The sequence below is a fragment of the Heterocephalus glaber genome, unplaced genomic scaffold, assembly GCF_053883595.1.
Source record: "Heterocephalus glaber isolate CG9 unplaced genomic scaffold, H.glaber_assembly_v1.0 deba00001532, whole genome shotgun sequence".
In the NCBI taxonomy this organism is placed as follows: domain Eukaryota; kingdom Metazoa; phylum Chordata; class Mammalia; order Rodentia; family Bathyergidae; genus Heterocephalus; species Heterocephalus glaber.
The window spans coordinates 27683792-27701126 of NW_028258330.1; the positions used below are offsets into that span (position 1 = coordinate 27683792).

The window sequence follows — 17335 nt, forward strand, 5'->3', positions numbered from 1 at the left end:
TCTTTTTACCGGCTGTTCTTCCTTCCCTGTCTCACTTTTAGGCCATTTCCTGGAATCCACTCCCAAATAAACTATTTGCATGTAAATCCTTGTCTCAGGTTGTTTCAGGGGGAGCCCAAACTTAGATTCCATTAAATCATCAGCACACATAGGGCACTTATTGCCTGAAGGGCTGGGCACATGAAAGTCCATTGCACATGCCCAACCATTCTGACAGCCTAGAAGGGGCAGCTTCTAATATCCCACTAGAGAGGAGAGGTACTCCCCAAGGTGAGCTAGAAATCAAACCTAGCCCTCTGGCTGCAGCGCTTGTTCTCCCACGCTTGGGCCTCTTGCTTCTGAGCTGCTCTGGGGGGTTCTGTCTCCCTCACTCCTTTCATGGGTTTCCTACTAGTGAGATATGGTCCTGTCTCAGGGGTCCTCATGGAGCTGTGCTCAATGGAAGCTGCCTAATAATCCCATCATGATGCCCACTGCAACTCTCCTAACACCACATATTAGAAAGAATCCAAGAGGAGCTAAACAGTGTGTTAGTGAGAATAAGGTAGGGTGCCAGTTTTCCATGCCCAGAATCTAAAACAAACATCAAACTGCAGCCTGGAATCCTGGCTGGAATCCCCATTTCCCCCAGACTTTCCTGCTCCTGAGAGACTTGGGTTCCATAGAAATCACACCCCAGTGCTCTCCCAATTCTGAAAAGGGGAAGATGCAGGCCAGGTGGGCTGGGGTGTGGGCAGGGCAGGGCAGGGGCTGCCAGCACCTCTTTAAACCAGTTCCCGCAAGCTCAGCTTCAGAAACAGCCTCCTTGTCGTGGATCTTCTCACTTCTTGTCTGCTGAAGAAGAAAGATAGGAAGGATCAGCTCTGGCCACTGAAGGAAGGTGATAGGAGGAGAGTGTGGGAGCTAGGCCTGGCCCTCCATGCCTGTGTCTCCTGATCTGGAGAGCTGAATAATGTCACCAATGATCCTGAATGCCCATTGGGTAGCTTCTGGCTGCACTGTATCTAACTCTTCCACTCTAGGAATGAGATTCAGGGTGGGGCAGCTGAGGCCCCAAGAGTGATCCCCAAGGAAAGCATGACCACATAAAACTTATTCCCAATGTGGTGGCAGCAACAAAGCACCCCATGGGCAGCTCTTTAGTTCATAGTGACAGCAATGATCATGCAGCAAGGTGGGCTTGTTCCACCCTGGTTCTATAGGCACAGCCCCTATAACTTTCCCTGAGCTCCCAAGAAAATCCTCCTGCCTTAGCTCCCCAGGGTAGATGTTTGTTGTTTGGATTCAAGTCTCTGAGTGACACACTACTTCCCCAGGCTGTCATAGGACCAAATGGGCCATATAAAGGTTCCATCTGGTTATTTAGCACATTGCTCTAGTGACAATGCACTTGATCCTCATGTGTAGATGTCATTAATGTGACCTTATTGATCTCTACACCCTGGGCTAGGCCACAATAGATTCTCATTTATCAATGAGGCAACTGGGGCCCAGAGGTGGGGATTAACATACCCAAGATCCCATAGCCATTTAGAGACCTTGCTTTCCACAGAGGCACAAGTGATACCAAGAGAGGTAGAGGTTTCTCCCAGGAGTGGAAGGATGGTCCCAGCAGAGGACCCTTCCTAAGTCACACACCATGCAACCACGGGGTAGAGATGTCAGGGCTGAAAACCCCAAGGAGCCCTGGAGGACAGGGTTAACATCCTGTCATGTCCCCCACAAACAAGAGAACTAAATTTATGGTATATCCAGAAGCCAAGAGAACATGGGTGGCAGCAACACTCTCACCTCTTTCCAGCTGTTGTCCTGCTTCTCCAGATCTGAGTGTTTCAGGACCCAGGGGTCAGCAGCCTTCTGTAGCTGAACAAGGGCAAAGAGGCATCAGTGGTGGGCACAGCTGGTGAGCAGAGACTTGCTCTGAGCACAGCTACACCCCAGACTCCACTCTGTCAGAGAACCCATGTCACGGATCAGGAGCCAGATTCTCAGTAGTAGCAGCTCTGAGCCACCCACAAGGTGGAATTGGAAAATGATAATACAAGGAAGTACTTGCAGGAATCCTTAGAGCGAGCTATCAGTATATGTAACATAGGACCACCTATGTGGTAACAAAATAAATAGGCAAATGAGGGCTGGGGATTTAGCTCAGTGGTTCCACCCCCTGCCTCACAAGCGCAAGGCCCCAAGATCAATCCCTTGTACCAAAAAAAAAAGAATCACAAGTTCTAGCCCAGCCTGGGCAACTTAGCAATCTAGCAAGACCCATGTTCAAAATAAAAACTGAAAAGAAGGGCTGGGATGTAGCTCAGTGGTGCCATGCCTGCCTGGCAAGCAGTCCAGAGTTCAAATTCTGATACCAGAAAAAATAAATGAATAAAGGGGTCAAGGATTTAGCTCAGTGGTTCCACTGCCTGCCTCACAAGTGCAAGGACCCGAGTTCGATCCCCGATACTGAAAAAAAGAAAAGGCAGATAGGTGGTGTTTGGGCCAGGGATTTAGCTCAGTGGTGTTGCCGCCTGCCTTGCAAGTGCAAGGTCCCAAGTTCGATCCCCGGTACTAATAAAAAAAAAAATTTAAAAAAAGAAAAAAAAAAAAATAAGGGATTGGGGATGTAGTTTAGTGGGAAGGCCCTGAGGTCAAGGCTCAATCTCCAGTACTGTGAAAAAAAAAGACCCAAGGACCCTGTTGGTCATCAGTGGTGGCCATCACTAATGGATCCCAGCACTCCTTCCCACTGAACACAGAGGTACCGCTGACTCCCTCCCCTCTTCTGTTTGCTATATCCATGTTAATTTGTTTCACCCTTACAGAAACCACAAGGTAGATATGACTCTGCTTATTTCCATTTCACAGATGAGAGGGTAAAGACTGAGAGAAGGGAAGAAGCTTGCCCAAGACTGGGAAGCTGAGTGAGCACCAATGACAATAACAACAGTGTAGTGGGTCCCAAGGTATGGTGCCCTTGCCCCCATCTGTGCTCTGGGTATATATCTCCAGGGCTACAAAAAAAAAAAAAAAAAAAAACGGTAAAAGAAAGGAGGAAGTCAAAGAGAAAAGCATAGCAGTGCGGTGGGTGGCAGCTGGGTGCATGATGTGAACTGTAATAGTCAATGATTACTTTTCATACTCCCACCCTTGTTTTGCTCAGGACTCCAACTTTCCAATGAGAATCACTCTTGCCTCCTCCCTCTTGGTTCCTGGGTTTTGGTAGGCTCCAAGGGTGGGCACATGACCCATGAGTATAGAATCAGAACCTTGTGGAAAGGAAACTCTTTCCATTGTATTTGCTAAGATGCAAGATATGAGCATGAAACTGACAGTAGCCATGTTTGGGGATAGTTTGCTTAAGAGTAAAGTGAACAAAGAAGAAAGCAGGCTTGAGACTGAGGCAGAGAGAAAGACCTAGTTCTTACTGTAATCTCTGAGTGCCTGGATGCAGCTATATCTGAAACAGATTCTACCCCAGGCCTCATTGTCTGAGCATCTGGGTCCAGCAATGCCTGAAGAGATGCACCCTCAGGACTTTTCCAGAAGTGACTCTCCTTTTCAGTTCAAGTCTTGTGGGCTGAAGCCAGACTCACCTGGCTTAGGCGGTTCTGCAGCTCCTTCACCTGCTGCTCTGCCTGCTGCTTCTCCCCCTGCAGCCGCTCCACTAGCTGCAGCTTCTCCTGGCTCCAGTTGCGCTCACTGATCTGCAGCTGCTGAGTCAGCTCCATGACTGCGCTGTAGGACTCAGCCAGGAGGTGCTGCTGTTCCTCGCGCTCCCTCTGGAGGGCTGCCTTCCAGTCAGGCCCTGCCCGGTCTCCGGCCCCCTTCCCAGCCTTCAGCTCCATCTGCAGAGGACAGGGGCCGGGCAGCTGTCAGCAGCAGGGAACTCCACTCTGCCCTCTCCCCATCCTGAGCATCCAGAAGGCTCCACAGCCCTCCTTGGTCACAGTATCCAGTAAGGACTGAGGAGCCGCTTCTTCAAACCAAGCTCCATGCTGCAGGCTCTCAGGCCTTCCCTCAGTGTCCCCATGGAAACTTGGCCACAGAATTACCTTCTCCAGTTTCCTGAAGGGAGAGGTCCCAAGGAGTTGTGTGTCCCATGTCACAGAGCTACAACACGGCAGATGTTCCTAGTTATTGTTTCTCTTGATATTTATCAATTCTTACCAGCAGTACAGATTTTGGTTAATAGGGAACATGTTTTATCTCCCTTTCTAGAAAGCAGGGACCCTGCCTTGTCCCCCAAAGATGCTGCGTGGGGAGGGACACATGCATTCACACATGTACAGTCACAATGCATGTGTGCAGGAACTACTCCAGCATAGCATGACATTTTTCTTGGTCCCAGACCAAGAAAATTCAAGAGCCAATGTCTCCCACAACACTGGGGGATGTGGTCTGGGATGTTAATCCCATGTGGCTGGTGAGGGGCTAGGAGCCCCTGGAATGTCGGGGCTTGCGGGAGCAGTAGAGGGATAGACCCCAGGATATGCAGGTGGGCAGGCACTGTGAGATCTTTAGAGAGGCTAAGGTGGGGAGCAGGGGACCCAGGAAGAAGCCAGGTGCCTGTGAGCACTGAGAGGAAAGTGAGATTGTGCTCCTGGGAGCCAGGCGGCGCAGAGGCTCAGGGAGCATGGTAGATGCACCACCAGGTGACACTGGAAAGAAACTCAACTCCTCTGGGCCTGTTCTCTCATCTGCCCTGCAGAGATCACCAGAGTGCCCACCTCCCAGTGCCCTGTGATGCCCAGGAAAGCATCTGCAGCAGGGGCAGGCTGGAGCAGGCGGGAGCCTGCCCTTCAGAGCTGTGGAGTCAGTGCACCTTCTCTGAGTGGGCACCCTGCTCATCTGTCAGACCAGAGTGGGCAGCAACTTGCTCCCAGACACAGAGCAGACACTAAATTCCCAGGGATCCTGATTAAAGTGCCTTTGGTGAAGCTGGGCTGTTGGAGGGGAGGCTCCCAGTGTGAGTGGAGGGAACAAACCAGAGCAAGGAATCAGGGGGCTGGGGGATCCCTATGAGGAGAGGAAGGAGCAAATAAGGACAGCAGGGATGAGAGTCCAGGAAGTGTGTACAGGACATGCCCAGGTGCAGAGAGGCACAGAGACAGGCTGGCCTCACCTGTGGGCCCATAGTGCATCAGAGCTGACTGTCAATCCTCCAGCCTCCTTCTGTGGCCCCATCACTCCTGGTCCCCACTCTGGGACCCTTGCTGTATAGTTTTAGGCAAGTCTCTTGCCCTCTCTGAACCACAAGGTGAAATTGGGGTGGGGCTTATCCCTCCAGGAGCAGCCAGCTCCCAGATCTGACAGCTGAGGGCAAGTAGACCCCTGCCGGGGGTAGGTGGACTCACCTGGGTGGTATGGCTCTTGAGCTCTGCCCGCTCCGTCTCCCACGCAGCCTTGGCCTTGGCAAACTGTTGCTGCAACTCGGTCAGGCCCCGGTGCTCCTCCCGCAGCAGCCGGCACAGCTCCTTCAGCGTCACCTTCATGTCGGCCAGCGTCTTGACATACTCATTGGGCTGCAGACACAGCACAGCTGGGTCAGAAGCTCAGAGAGCTCGCCCGCCGGGGACTCCAGCATGGGACTCCCTGAGGCTTCAGAAAGTCCCTCCTCAGGCCATGACACCATGAAACAGGGAGGACAAGCCCAACCCTGGCTGCTTTTTGGACTGACACAAGTCTCAGCCTCACATGACGTAACTCCTATAGTTCTTCCCCCTAAATGGAGCTGAAGAATCCCACTCTCTCGAGGCTCTGCAGCCTCCAGGGTGTGGGTCTTTCCCTCACTCAGGACCTGTCTCTGACCCACTGCAAAGCCTCCCTAGCTGTGCCGAACTGGATCCCAAATCTTCTCTCCTGGGCTCTTGATCTCTTTTCCCATCCATACCCCTCCTCTCCGTGTGTAGCCCTAGAAGTCTGACCCCATAGATCTCTGACCTGTGACTTGATTTGAGAGTTCTTAATCCCACACCATAAAGGTCCCTTTTCATGTTACTCTATCTTATCTTTGCCCCTACCATGTTTATTCCAAGCCACAGCCGATCCCATAATACCTTGCCACATCTCTGCAAGAAGGTCCAGAATGGTCTTTTCTCCATTCTCTTTTAGGCAAGCTCCTATCTGTCCTTTAACACCCACTACCTATAACTCCTTCTTGCTGATATTGTACCCTATATGTCAAATAGAACTAACCGCTTTCTTGCCTGTGACCCTACAGTCCATCATCTGGCCTTCTGTCATTGCCCTGGGATAACTTATGCATCCCACAGCACTAGGCAACTGGGCCCCAGTGACCAGGCGATGCCCTTCTATAGTGCCAGTGCCCAGTTCAGGACTGGGATCAGAGGTGGCAGGAGTGGACAGTACTGGGGAGAGGCTGAGAACCCACTGTGTTTTGAGTCCAGCTGTCCCCTGCGTAAGACTTGTTGTCAGAGTGCTGGGCGTTCAGTTCCTCTTCCTCCATCAGCAGGTACAGCTCCTTCATGCTGTTTACCTATGTTTAAAAGTCACACTCAGCAAGGGGTGAGAGGAAGTCACACCTGGGGCTTCAGCCTTTGAGGGGCAGGGATGCTGGCTAGCACCCCAGGCAGGTGAGGGGCTGCACAGCCAGGCAGGAAGGAGGAGTGGGAGTGATGGCTCAACGTGGACCAAAGGCACTTTGCCTGGCACCTACTTCCCAAATCTTTTATTTTTAAGGTTTATTTGAGCAGGGTCTCACTGTCTCGTCCTGGCCGGCCTAGAACTCACTATATAGTGTAGGCCGGCCTTGACCTCTTGGTGATCCTCCTGGCTCAGCCTCCAGAGTGCTGCGATTACAGGTGTGTTCACCACACCTGGCTGGAGTCTCTTAAGAGGTGAGGTCAGGGAGCAGGAGCTGTGGCTCCGAGGTAAAGCATGTGATTAGCATCCACAAGACTCTGGGTTCCATCCTCAGCACCACCAAAGAAAAAGTTAAAAAGGTGAGTTCATGGAGATAAGAAACCCTTAAGGTAGAAGAGAAACCAAGAGTATGGTATCCTAGAAACCAATGAAGAAGGGATCCAAGTGTCACATATCCAGGACGATAATGAAGCTGGGAAGTGGGGTGGGGTCCTAAAGGAGCAGCACCCCAATTCCAACACTGGTCACATGGATCTAGTCCCACAGTCTTTCGATGACCTACACTTAGGTGGACAATTCGCCCTGTGAAATCCTCAGGGCCAGGGGTGTTGGTTTCTGTTTTCTTTTCTTTGGTGCTGGGGATGGAACCCAGGGCTCCTGCATGTTAACAACACACTCTACTACTGAGCTACACCCACAACCCCCAGGTGTGTTTGGAATTCAAACTTAAGGATTCCAGGATTTAGGATTTAGAAAGACAACACGGTTCCCACTGAGGACTGGAACAGCCCTGCAGGGTCCAAGGATCACCCCACACTCACGCACACTAATGTCTCCCCTCAAGCACCAACACTGATGTGAAGTGCTGTGTTCCACTCATCCCATCTTCCCTGTCTTCCCACCCGCCCCGCTGGGCCCAGATCCAACCATACCTCCAGGAAGTCATCCCCATCGTTGGGCAAAACCTTGCCCTGCCGCCAGCGCTTCAGGAACCACCTGAGTTTCATGAAGAGCAGCAGGAAGTTGTGCTTGAACTGCTGGGACTCCTGTACCAGCATGTTCTTCTCCTGGCTCCAGAACTTCTGCTCTAGCCTCCGCTGGAGGCTCAGACTCTGCAGTTCAAACTCCCGCCTCAGCAGTGCCCTCTGCTGGTCCTCCTTCAGCTGCAGGAATGCAGGCTTGAGAAAGGCCAGTTGAAGACTACCACCATTCCCACCCACTCCCAGCCCAGGTCAAAGGCAGAGGGGAAAAGTGTGTGTGGGGGGAGTACTTTTGGGGGACCCCTCACAAGGATCCTACCATGAGCAGCCCATTGTATCCAGGGAAGAGTAACTCATAAAAGCAACAGCGGCCCCAATCCCAATCCATGGAAGAGCTGGGATTTGATTCAGCCCTGTTTGACTACATAAATCACATCATCATACATTGAGCACCTACCGGCTGCCAGATGTTTCACACAAAACCTCACACTGAAGGAGGAACTGGAGGGTGAGGAGTGATGGCAAGGACAGGTAACCCATGTGGAGGGATGCCAGGGTCAAAGTGAGGCTAATGAATGAATATGCAATATCCTAGGAAGCCATGCTAGGTCCTAGGTAAGAGAATCCCAGTCCCACTTCACCCTGGATATGCAATTGTGGGCAAAGCACTTCAGTTCTCTGAGCTTGTTTTCCCACTTGTAAAATAGGGATACCACAGGGAAGGGCATGGAAATTCAAGGACATACAGTATGGAAAGTGTGTTACACAGACCCGACATACAGTGAGAGCTCAATAAATTCTATTCCAGGACTACGATCTTTATTACCAGATATGATGGAAGTACCATTTATGAAATGGGAAACAGGTCTTGAGAGAAAACAGGACTGGCCCAAGGTCACAAAGACAGCCAATACAAGTCCAGGACTCCAGCCTAGCACAGCTAATGTAAAATCACAAGCACCGTGACTCCCTACAGGGCACATGGCTTACAAGACATGGTTTCTCCTAACATTCTCACCTTTTGAGGCCCCATGGGTCGGAAGGTCCTGCCTTCAAGTTGGGTTTTTGTTTGTTTGTTTTTGCAGTGCTGGGGATGGAACCTAGGGCATTGTGAATGCTAAGCAAGCACTCTACCATGAAGCTACAACCCCAGCCCCTTTGCCTTTAGTTTTGGGAAAAGCTGGAGTAGGTGCATCACCCACCTGGACCATTTTCTGGTTGAAGCTGTCAGCCTCTTCCTTCCGTAGCTGTCGCTCCTGGGAGAGCTGCTCCTGCAAGCCCCGGAGACTGTCATGGGCCTCGGCTAGCACCAGCTGTAGCTCCTTGATCTGGGGTGGGGATGAGGGCACAGGTAAGAAAGAGGGAGAGAGGACAAAGAGGATACAGGCTGTGGTCAAAGCATGAAAGTGGTAGGGGGACCAGCAGTAAGTCGGACCCAAGTGTCCCCCGAGTACAAATCGGGCAACAATGGCTATCCCTACCCAGTGGGTCATCAGAACAAATGAAACAGTGCATACCACATCTATCTACTGTTATACTTTGAAGCTGGTACTTTCTTTGATATTTATTTGAAGAAAATTACATTGTAAAAATTAAGTCTGATTCACAAAGATGTTCATTGTCTCACTGTTTTTTTGTTCATTTGTTTTGTTTTGGATGGTACTGGGGACTGAACCCAGGGCCTTTGCACTAAGCTACATTCCCAGCCCTTTTTAATTCTGAGACAGGGTCTTGGTAAGTCACTAAGTTGCCCAAGCTGGGTTCAAACTTGTGATTCTCTTGCCTCAGTCTCCCAGAGTGGTAGGATTACAAGTGTGAGCCACCATGCCCAACTTATTATTATTATTATTATTATTATTATTTTTGGTACCAGGGATCGAACTCGGATCCTTGTGCTTGCGAGGCAGGTGGCAGAACCACTGAACTAACTCCCCGGCCCAACCCAACTTATTTTTTATGTGTTTGTTTATTGAGATAAGGTCTCATTTTGTTGTCCTGGCTGGCCTCAGACTGCTGGGCTCCAGCAATCCTCTGACTCAGCCTCCAAAGTGCTGCAACTACAGACACATGACACTCTACCCAGCTGTCTCACACTGTGTAACTGCAAAAATTAATAAAATATAAGTAATAAATCATGGAAATTAAAATATATTTGATGGATAATATATATAAAAATCTATATTTTATAATATTATATAATATATATTATATAATATAATTATATTATATATTATATTATATTATATAAAACCTATATTTTATATAATATAAAAATATATTCAACTGTATACTTAATATTTATTGTATATATATTACTATGTTATAAAAGACAGGAAAACACATATTCTAAATGTAAACAGTACTGAACTACATGATGATTGCATGGTATTGACTTTCTCCTTTATACCTGTATGCAATGCTCCTTAGGGATTTTGTTAGAGTTATTTGTTGTTAGAATGACTATGTGACAAGATCTTAAGAGAAAGATTTTTTAAATTTCACATTTTCACAGAAATTGGTATTTAAAACTATTTGTAGCCACGCAGGCAAAACTAATCTTTTTTTCTCCTAACACTGAGGATTTGAACCCAAGGTCTTGAGCACACTAAGAAGCACTCTAGGGATGAGCTACATCCCTAGCTTTTTTCTTTTTCCTTTGAGACAGGGTCTTGCTAAGGTGCTCAGGTTGGTCTCAAACTTGTGATCCTCCTGCCTAGTCCCCTGAGTAACTGAGGTTACAGGATTGCCACTGTGTCTGTCAGAACTAACCTATTCTCTTAGAAGTCCAGAAAGGGACCAGAAGGGAACACAACAGGGACTTTTGGGGGTGGGTCATGCTCTGTTTACTGATTTGGGTGCTGATTACTAAGAGAGTTCAGTTTGTGACAATCTGATTGATAATATGATCACCCATTCCCCCTTTGGTGGCACTGGGGATCATACTCAGGGACTTCCGTGTGCTAGGCAAGAGCTCTACCACTGAGTTGTGCCCCCAGCCCCTAAGGACTTTTCTCTGTGTATGTTATGCTTCAGTAAGAAAAGTCAGCGGGCTGTGGGGGTGCGCACCGGTAGTCCCAGCTACTCTAGAGGCTGAGGTGGAAGAACTGCTTGAGCTGGTGAGTTGGGGACCAGGCTGGGCAAAACAATAAAATCCCTTCTCAAAAAAATTTTTATATTTATTAAGCATTCCGAGTAACAGAGGGAAATGTTCATGTTGCCATATTTAGCAGGAAAAAAAGAGAAATGTCAGCTCCAACTCCTACATAAAACCTTCCCCAGGCATGGCAGATGTCCCTCTGCAAAAGAAAACATAAACATGAACTATGTAGCCAATAAAGTGATAATTTGGTAGTGGAAGGCACACTAACTTGAGGTATGTCTTATGTACTTGTGTTGTATTAAAAACCACTACAGCAGGCTAGAGGTGTACCTCAGTGGTAGAGCACTTGCCCACCATGCATGAGGCCCAGGGTGCAATTGCCAGTACTGCATAAAAAACAAAACAGAGCTGGGCAAAGTGGCACATGCCTGTAATCCCACCACTCTGGGAGGATGAAGCAGGAAGATCCCAAGTTTGAGCTCAGCCTGGGCAATTTAGTGAGTTACAGTGAGACCCTGTCTCAAAAATTTGATTAAAAAAAAATTAGATAGAAGCGGGGGATTTAGCTCAGTGGCACTGAGCCCGCCTCGTAAGTGGAAGGTCCTGAGTTCAATCCCCAGTATGAAAAAAAAAATTAGATAGATAGATAGATAGACAGACAGAGATAGATATATGGGGCTAGTATCCCTAGAATCCCTAGTATCACAAAAAATAGAAAAAACAAAACAAAAAAACCTTTGTAGGGCTAGGTACTGTTTGCTCTGGTATTCTCCTTGAACTCAATGTTCAGCTTAATTCTTCATAAAGAAGAATGATGTTCAGCTCCATAACGAAAAGCTAAATAAAACAATAATTAACTACATGCAGGAAATAATTTTCTCTGTAAGTATGCCTATAGAAATAGGTCTATTTTGGGCCGGGGATTTAGCTCAGTGGTTCCAGGGCCTGCCTCACAAGTTCAAGGATCTGAGTTCAATCCCCGGTACCCAAAAAATAAAAAACAACAAAAAAAGAAATAGGTCTATTTCCTTTTCTGAGAGAATAAGAGCTAAATAGCCCCACCCCCCACCCCCCGCTGATCAAGCCCAGGGCCTCATGCATACTATGCAAGTGCTCTATCACTGAGCTATATCCCCAGCCACTTTTTTGGTGGGGAGTGCTGTAGATTGAACTTAGATTGCACATGATAAGCACGTGTTCTACCACTGAACTACACCCACCCCAGCCTCTATTTTCCCCCTTTTTGCCACAACTACTTTGAATCTCACCACCTCACTTAGAGAATTTGATCCTTCTGATTTAAAAGAACTGTTGCATAGGTACAGGCAGGCTGTCTCAGGACATCAAAGTCACCTTCCCAGGGATGCTGGCAAGAAAGGGATGCTGAGGCTGGGCTGCATGGACACTCTCCATGGACAGGAGTCTCAGGGATAATGAGCCCAGTCCACAAGATCCATTTCCTACTCCAGGTTCTTTATGAAGTGCTGAAAAGGCTTCTGAGTAGGCTTCCGAGGGGCTCAGAAGCACTTTCAATTCCCCAAGGATCACAGAATCCTATGGTAGCAATTCTCATCTTCCCATGGTACAAGTGAGAAAGCTGGGGCCAGAGGGTAGGGATGTGGCCAAGGTCACACAGCCACAATGGCTGGCAGAGTAGAGACTTGCACTCAGGTCCCCTGAGTCCAAGTGATAGGTCATCCTCATCCTCACCCATGGACCAGACCTTGAGTAAGACTTTTCATATATTCAACTCTTTCAACAACCCTGTGAGATTTTCATCCTGTAGGTTGGAAAGCTGAAAAATCAGGGAGGTGAAGTGACTTATCCGAGCTCTCACAGCCAGTGCAGAGTGGATCCATACTTGGAACCCAGACTGGCTACCTGCTACACAAATTAGTAATTCCACTAAATGACATATATTATTAAATTTCCAGTGGAAGTTAATACAGAAAAAAAAATCAATTTCTTCCGATGAGGTTATAAGCTTCCTTTAATTAGGCTATGAGCATGGCCCAAACTTCCTTATTCCCTTTTCTGCTTAAAACTCATATACTTACCCTCCATAGATCATTCTGCCTTTGGGAGGCCCTGGTCACTCTCTTCCCACCCAATCTCTTGCTCAACTAGGGTTAGACCCACCTCAGAGGCAAAGGAATCATTGTCTTCAGCTCGGTAAGGCCTGAAGCTCCAAGTGGAGTCAGGCTTAGAGTCCAAGTCACCAGTGCGGAAGGCCTCTCGGATTCTGGGCTCCCATTCTGGCAGATCCCTGAAGTCAGGTGGCTACACCCAGAGGCAAAGGCAGAAGAAAACAAAGAAAATCATAGGGAGACACCAAAGGGATGCCATATACAGCCCTCATCCCAGGCCCTCGGCTCCCTAAGAGGCTTTGACTACCCATGGGAGGGCAGCTTCAGCTAGATTTACCTCTGCAGTCTAGACCCAGCCCTGCTGAGGTCTAGTGCTGCCACTCAGTATTTGTTAAAAAAGATGAATGAGCAGGTAAGTGGTGAGTAAAATACTACTTTTGTCAGTGTCTATCTTACACACAAACACTCTGAAACAACCAACCATTCTATCACATGTATGTTCCTAGCTTACTCCCACTTTAAGAACCAAGAGAGAGACTCAAAATGGGGGAGGCTGCTTGTTTAAAAAAGAAACATCAAGCCAGCTCTACAGGGCATGAGTTAAGTGCAACTGTGTAGTTATTAGAGAGAGAGCTAAATCTCTCTGCACAGACATGGCTAGATCCCTGCTGTTGCTCTCAGATGCAGATCAAAGCTCCCAGCGTTCTGTAGTCCAACCTCCCTCCTCTTTGCTCAGATCCTTGGATACACCATGTTCCTTTTGCTTCTGATCTGAGCTGTGCCCAGGGTCTAGGTCAAGTTCCTTGTTCAGAAAACCATTTATCTTTCCTTCAGATCCCTCTTCTCAGTTTGTAATTTCACATTTATTGGCATGACATTTTGATTAACTCTTCCCCATTAGACAATAAGGTCCTTAGGAGCAGGAATCCTGTCTGGTTTTGCTTACCATGACACCTTCAGCACCAAGCTCAGAAAGTGTATATACTATATGTGAATCATCACAGCAAATGAACACATGGATAAGTTGGGCGAGAAAAATATATTGTTTAGTAATAGTAGGTGTAAGAGGTGAAAAGCAAATACATGAGAATATATGTACACAAAGATTTAAAGAGGCAGCCTACAAGGATGAAATATCCTAGATCTATGCAACTAGACACATGCCCAATGTGTGACAACTGAGCACTTGAAATGTGACTACTGCAACTGAGGAACTGAATTTTTAATTCTAAGTAGTTCTAGGTTTTTTTGGTACCTGCAATCGAACATGGGACCTTGTGCTTGCGAGACAGGGACCGGAACCACTGAGCTACATCCCCGGCCCAGTAGTTCTAATTAGTTAATTAATTAATGTGGTGCTGGGTATGGGACCCAGGGCTTGCTAGGCAAGCTTTCAACCACTAAGCTATATCACAGTGCCCTGTGTGACAGTGGCTACTATACTGGACAGCACTGCTCCAGACTACTGACAGTAGTCCAGGGCTGGAGATGTAGCTCAGTGGTAGAGTGGTTTCCAAACATGCAAAAGGTCCTACATTTTATCTCTAGTACTGTAAAATAACAACAAAAAACTAGTAGTACCAGTAGGAGACAGGGGAAGTGGGCTTTCATCTTTTTACCCCAGCACTTCTAAAACTTTTTAAACATCTATGTCTACTTTTGCCATATGGCATTTTTAGCAAGGGAGGGGAATTCTTTGCTATTTTAATTTTCCTAAGTAGTATTTTATGGACATCAAGGCTGGAAGTCCATTACTTATAATGGATTTCTTGGCTGTTTTTTGAGACAGGATCTTACTATGTACCCCAGGCTAGCCTCAATCCTCCTGCATCAGCCTTCAGAGTATGGGGTTATAGACATGAGCCATTATGCCTAGCTAACCATCTTTCCTTTACATTGAAACTGATCAGTCTTTAAAAAAATATATATTTAAAAATTACAAAAGAAATAAAAGAAGAAAGGATAACCTGGCAAAAAGACAGGGCCTCGGAATCAACATCTATCCATAATAAATGAATAAGTAATTTGTGGTATATTCAATACATGGGCTCATACCTAGTAAGAAGAATAAAGAAACTTTTTTTGGGGGTACCAGGGATCGAACTCAGGACCTTGCACTTTCAAGGCAGGCGCATCACCACTAAGCTAAATCCCCGGCCCAATAAAAAAACTTTTGCAGCTGGGAATTTAGTTCAGTGGCACTGAGTCTCCCTCATAAATGCAAGGTCCTGAGTTCAATCCTTGTCACTGTATAAAACAAAAACAAAAACAAAAACAGCAAACCCCTCAAAGAAAAGACAGAACAAAAAAGAGAAACTTTGGCTACATGAAATAACAATTCTGAGTGACAGGAAAAAATGGAAACAAAGGTTTTGTACATAGGGAAGGGAGGGGGCTTGAGGGGTGGAAATGGAATAGAATAAAATTTATTTTTTAAAAAATCAAGACAAAAATAAATCAACAGAGGAGCTATCCTTGGGAGCAAGGATAGTGACTACATGGGGGTAAAGTGGCTCTTGGGGTGCTGGTCATGTTCTAGGGGACAGTTTCTCCAGCGTGCTCACTGTGGAACGTTCCAGAGTGTGTACACTTGGTTCTGTGCCCTCCTCTCTGTATGTTATGGTTCAGTACAAAGTTTATATAACATAAAAGTCAAAGGGCCTATGACTGGGATGTCTTACCTGGAAGTCTAAGCCAAGGTCTTTGGCCAGAATGATCTCCTTGGAGGGCCCCTGGGAGCCCAAGGCAGGTAGTGGCAGAAAGGGCTCTGGCTGCTCCTTGCCTGAGCTCCCGAGGACCGAGTCTGCTTTCCGCGTGAAGGTGTTCAGCTCCTGCTGGAGCACACTCAGCCGAACCAGGATGGCATGGATGAGCTTGGTGTCCCTGGGGCCCTCGCTGTTGTCAGGGGCCTCATGCAGCCGCAAGTCAGCACACTCATTGTCCAGACACAGTCGGAGGCCTGCTGAGAAACCATTGGCATCGGCCACCAGGACATCAATGGCCTTACTGACCAGGATGGCCTGCTCCCTCAGCCCTGGCAGCACCTCAGCATCCCGGGCCCTGCAGAGCCGGGCTGAGTGGGGCTCATGGGCCTCATCAAGGGGAGCAGGCACACACTGTGCAGAGTCCCCAGCCTCAGCATCTGTCTCCAGCATGGGGCGCGTGTTCTGACAGGAGGCAAGGTCACAGCGCTGGAGGTTGGACAGCAGCACACGATTCTCATACTGCAGCTTCTTGACCTTCCCGCTGAGCTCACCGATCTGTAGCTTGGCCGCTGCCAGCTCCTCCTGTGAGGGTTCGCTGAGTACCGAGCAGCTGTCCTCTGACAGTGTCACATCCAGCTCATGCTCAGAGCGGTACTTGGCCAGTTCATTCAGCAGCAGCTTGTTCTGGTCCTCGAGTTCAGCTGAGGAGCGACGCAGCAGCTCTGCCTCCTCCTCCACAAACTGCAGGTGTCGCCGCAGCTCCACCAGGCTCTCCCCACACTCGCTGCCCCCCAGTGCAGAGAAAGCCAGCCGAGCCTCAGGGGCCCCACAGACACTGCTGTGGTCCTTTATGTCATCCATCTCAGCCCGCAGGCCCCGGTTCTCTACCTCCAGCTCCACGATGCGGCGGCTCAGGAGGTTGGCCTCCTCCTCTACCAGCTTCAGGTGTACCTTCAGTTCAGTCTCCCTGGAGTGTGGGGCATCTGCCAGTTCCTCAGCCGACAGGGCAGCATCCAGGTCACCATAGAGCGAGCGGTACCTGAGCAGCTCCTCCTTCATGCTGTCATTTTCCTTGGCCAACTTGGTGAGCTTCTTGCACATGAGAGCTGACTCCTCCTTTGCAAAGTGCAGCTGGCACTTCAAGTCTGCGCTGTCCTCCTGGGGCCCAATGGGCACAGGATCAGACACCAGCCAAGAAAGTTACCATTGGCGCAGTACCAGCCATAGCATTTTGAAAACCAACTACATGCTAGGAACACAGGGCTGAACCAGATGTAGCCTGACCCTCAAGGAGCTGGAGGTCCCGAGGAAGTAATTAAGGGGACATTGTTTTTTTTTGGGTTTTTTTGAGACTGGGATTTGCTATGTATTTCAGGCTGATCTTGAACTCACTATATAACCCAGGCTGGCCTCAAACTCACAGGAAACTTCCTGCCTCAGTCTCCCAAGTGCTGGGATTACAGTTGTGTGCCACCATGCCCAGATATTGTAGCAAGGATGGAACAGCACCCACAGGCTGGAGTTTGAGAGCAGATGACTGCTGCTGGTGCTACTACCACCATTCCTTTATTTTTTAATGTGTTAGAGCTTGAACCCAGGGCTTTGTGCCTGCTATCACCGAGCTACATCCCTAGCCCCTTCTACCACATAAGATGTGGAAATAACTGCCTTTCTCAGGCAGCCATGGATAGGATTAAAAGAGATAATGTATAAAAGTCCTTGGTACCCCAGCCTCCCTTAGGACCCAGCAGATAATGCTATTCTGTGCTTTGCCTCTGCAACATGCATCACTTTATCAAATTCTTGCAATAGGCCCACAAGATAGGGATTGATGAGGAAACTGAAGCCAGAAAGCTGAAGTGACTCAAC

General features: G+C 48.2%; 1 protein-coding gene across 1 annotated transcript in view; it reads right to left on the reverse strand.

Moving 5' to 3' along the window:
* Mtcl2 (microtubule crosslinking factor 2) overlaps positions 1 to 17335 on the reverse strand; it is a 65272-nt gene that overhangs the window by 11328 nt on the left and 36609 nt on the right. The window contains exons 5-13 of the mRNA XM_004867816.3: positions 15443 to 16624; positions 12814 to 12954; positions 8777 to 8902; positions 7527 to 7757; positions 6383 to 6487; positions 5346 to 5513; positions 3585 to 3836; positions 1792 to 1863; positions 761 to 831 (exon numbers count right to left, since the gene is read on the reverse strand). Of these exons, the coding sequence (XP_004867873.2) occupies positions 761 to 831; positions 1792 to 1863; positions 3585 to 3836; positions 5346 to 5513; positions 6383 to 6487; positions 7527 to 7757; positions 8777 to 8902; positions 12814 to 12954; positions 15443 to 16624 (2348 nt within the window). The remainder of the gene's footprint in view (positions 1 to 760; positions 832 to 1791; positions 1864 to 3584; positions 3837 to 5345; positions 5514 to 6382; positions 6488 to 7526; positions 7758 to 8776; positions 8903 to 12813; positions 12955 to 15442; positions 16625 to 17335) is intronic.